At 57.8% G+C, this 2,258-nt stretch overlaps 2 protein-coding genes across 2 annotated transcripts; both read left to right on the top strand.

Annotated features, from left to right (window-relative positions):
* The first annotated feature begins 269 nt into the window (after positions 1-269).
* On the top strand, positions 270-1,049 carry CHC_T00001801001 (hypothetical protein). Its single transcript, XM_005712717.1, has one exon. The coding sequence runs from the start codon at positions 270-272 to the stop codon at positions 1,047-1,049; it is 780 nt and encodes a 259-aa protein (XP_005712774.1).
* Positions 1,050-1,052: 3 nt separating this feature from the next.
* On the top strand, positions 1,053-1,211 carry CHC_T00001800001 (hypothetical protein). Its single transcript, XM_005712716.1, has one exon. It carries the CDS (start codon positions 1,053-1,055, stop codon positions 1,209-1,211), a length of 159 nt encoding a protein of 52 aa, XP_005712773.1.
* Positions 1,212-2,258: the final 1,047 nt, after the last annotated feature.

Below are 2,258 nucleotides of genomic sequence, written 5' to 3'. Positions count from 1 at the left end.
GTACGACTGCACCAATACTGTACGGGAAATTGGAGACCAAAATTGTGGGGGGTAGAGAGGTATGATAGGGGAACAGTTTTTGAGAAAGTAGGGTGGCAAAGGGGGGTGTGAGAGGGTGACTGCACCGAATTGAGATCTTGATGACGACATCAAGACCAACACTTCAATGATGCATCTCACCACGAGCCACGAGCACAACTGCCCCCACCAAATGAATTCACCTCCCGCTTTCACCTATACACCGTCTCCCCCCTCAGCTCTCTTGTGCAATGCTTCGCGTCGCGCGAGGCATTCTTCTACGCCCTTCTTTCTCCACCGCATCCACCTCCAAGCCCCTCAAGCCGCCGACCCTCCTTCTCTCTGAGGTCTTCGCGTCCGTGCAAGGCGAGGGCCCCTTCACCGGCCGCCCGTCTGTCTTCACCCGTCTCGGCGTCTGCAACCTCTCGTGCGCCTGGTGCGACACGCCCTACACCTGGCTCTTTGACCGCGACCGCCATCGCAAGGTCGCCGCCCGAGCAGGTCCGCACGCCCAGCCCCGCATTTACGACAAGAGGACCGAGCTCACCCGTACCACTACCGATCACCTCTTCCGCGACGTGCGCGCCCTCGCGGGAGAGGGGATCAGAGCCGTCGTTATCACGGGGGGAGAGCCGCTGCTGCAGAAGAAGCATCTGCAAGCGTTTGTGACTCGTCTTATTGACGACGGGTTCGCCATCGAGTTTGAGACAAATGGAACCGTTAGTCCGGAGGGTTTACCTCGAGGCGTACATTTGAATGTCAGCCCCAAGCTAGAGAATTCTATGCAGCCTGTTGAGCAAAGGATTAAACTGCAAGTTTTGAAGGAATGCCTTGCTTGGCCGAACTCTGTGCTCAAGTTTGTCGTCGGTGAGCACCGCGATCTTGACGAGGTGTGCGGAATCGTCGAGCAGCTCGATATCCCGTCGCATCGTGTTTTCCTCATGCCCCTTGGAACGGTATGTATTTGCGGCTCGGCAGTGCCCCTTGTTGAGATTACTGGGCTTTCGATCGAGTCTCAGTCCTCCTTCTGACTAATGCTTACTTTTTTTTGTCGATACGCCTGCGTTTGTTCCAAGGACTCCGAGACAATACGAGAAAATGGTCGTTGGTTGACTGACGTTTGCCAGAAACATGGATTCAACTATTCGCACCGGGTGCATATAGAACTCTGGGGTGACAGGCGTGGTGTATAACAGTCAGTGCATTGGTTGTTTTATCTTTGTCCCATACCCTAGCGAATATTTTGTCACATCGAACCGCAGTGCCCCTATGGTTAATTCGTCGGTGCGGCACCAACTCATGACGCACCAACAACAAGCTCCGTGACGCTCTTATCCCATGACCCACTGAAAAGCCTTGATTCTTCTTTCGGATCCCACGCGACGCTCCTAACGTAGTCCGTATGATGTAGCGACCGCGACACGATCTCGCCTTTTGCGACGTCAACCAGTGAAACTGCGGGGCAATTTGAGGCGACAGCGACAATGTTCTCGTTGTGCGGATTGGTTCTCAAGCAGTGGGCAACACCGAGGAAGCCGCCCTTTCTCCATGTTGGCTTCATGGCCGACCTAATATCAAATGCAACAACCTCCATCATCTCGGTCGTAAGCACTACGTTGGTCCCCTTGCCAGCAAAGACGGCCGAATAAACATGCAAGCCAGCCGGCAGGGTAATAGCGGCCTTCCACTGACTGGCCCTCTCATCCCAGACGCAAGCCAAACCGTCAGAACTGGCCGTGAGTAACCGATCGCCGGAATTGTTCCAGTCGACAGAATTGACCGAATCGATATGTCCTTCAAAGCGCATCGGCTCGTTCGTGGGCTCTTTCAGGTTCCAGCACAAGACGGCGCGATCGCTGCCCCCGGACGCGACGAACTTCTTCTGGCTGGACACGGCGACGGACATGACGGTGGCGTTATGGCCGCCGGGCAACGGCAGCACGCCGCCGGAGTGCACGACGCGGACCGAGCCGTCGTCGCACCCGGCGATGAACTGCCCCTCGTCGAGCACGCAAAGGTCCGCGATGCCCGTGTCCACCTCAATCTCGGCCTCGATTTGGCCCGCGCCCATGAGCCCGTGCACGCGGCCGTCCCACACGGAGCCCGTCAGCGAGGACGTCGCCGCGACGGCGTTGCCCGCCCCCGCGGACACCACCGCGTCCACGTGCCGCGACAGCTGCCACGTCTTCTTGACTGAGAGCGTCGGTGCGCCCATGGTGCAGGGGGGGGGGGGGGGGGGG

Source organism: Chondrus crispus, genomic scaffold, assembly GCF_000350225.1.
Source record: "Chondrus crispus Stackhouse genomic scaffold, scaffold_113, whole genome shotgun sequence".
NCBI classification, from domain to species: domain Eukaryota; phylum Rhodophyta; class Florideophyceae; order Gigartinales; family Gigartinaceae; genus Chondrus; species Chondrus crispus.
This window is presented reverse-complemented; position numbering and strand designations above follow the sequence as displayed.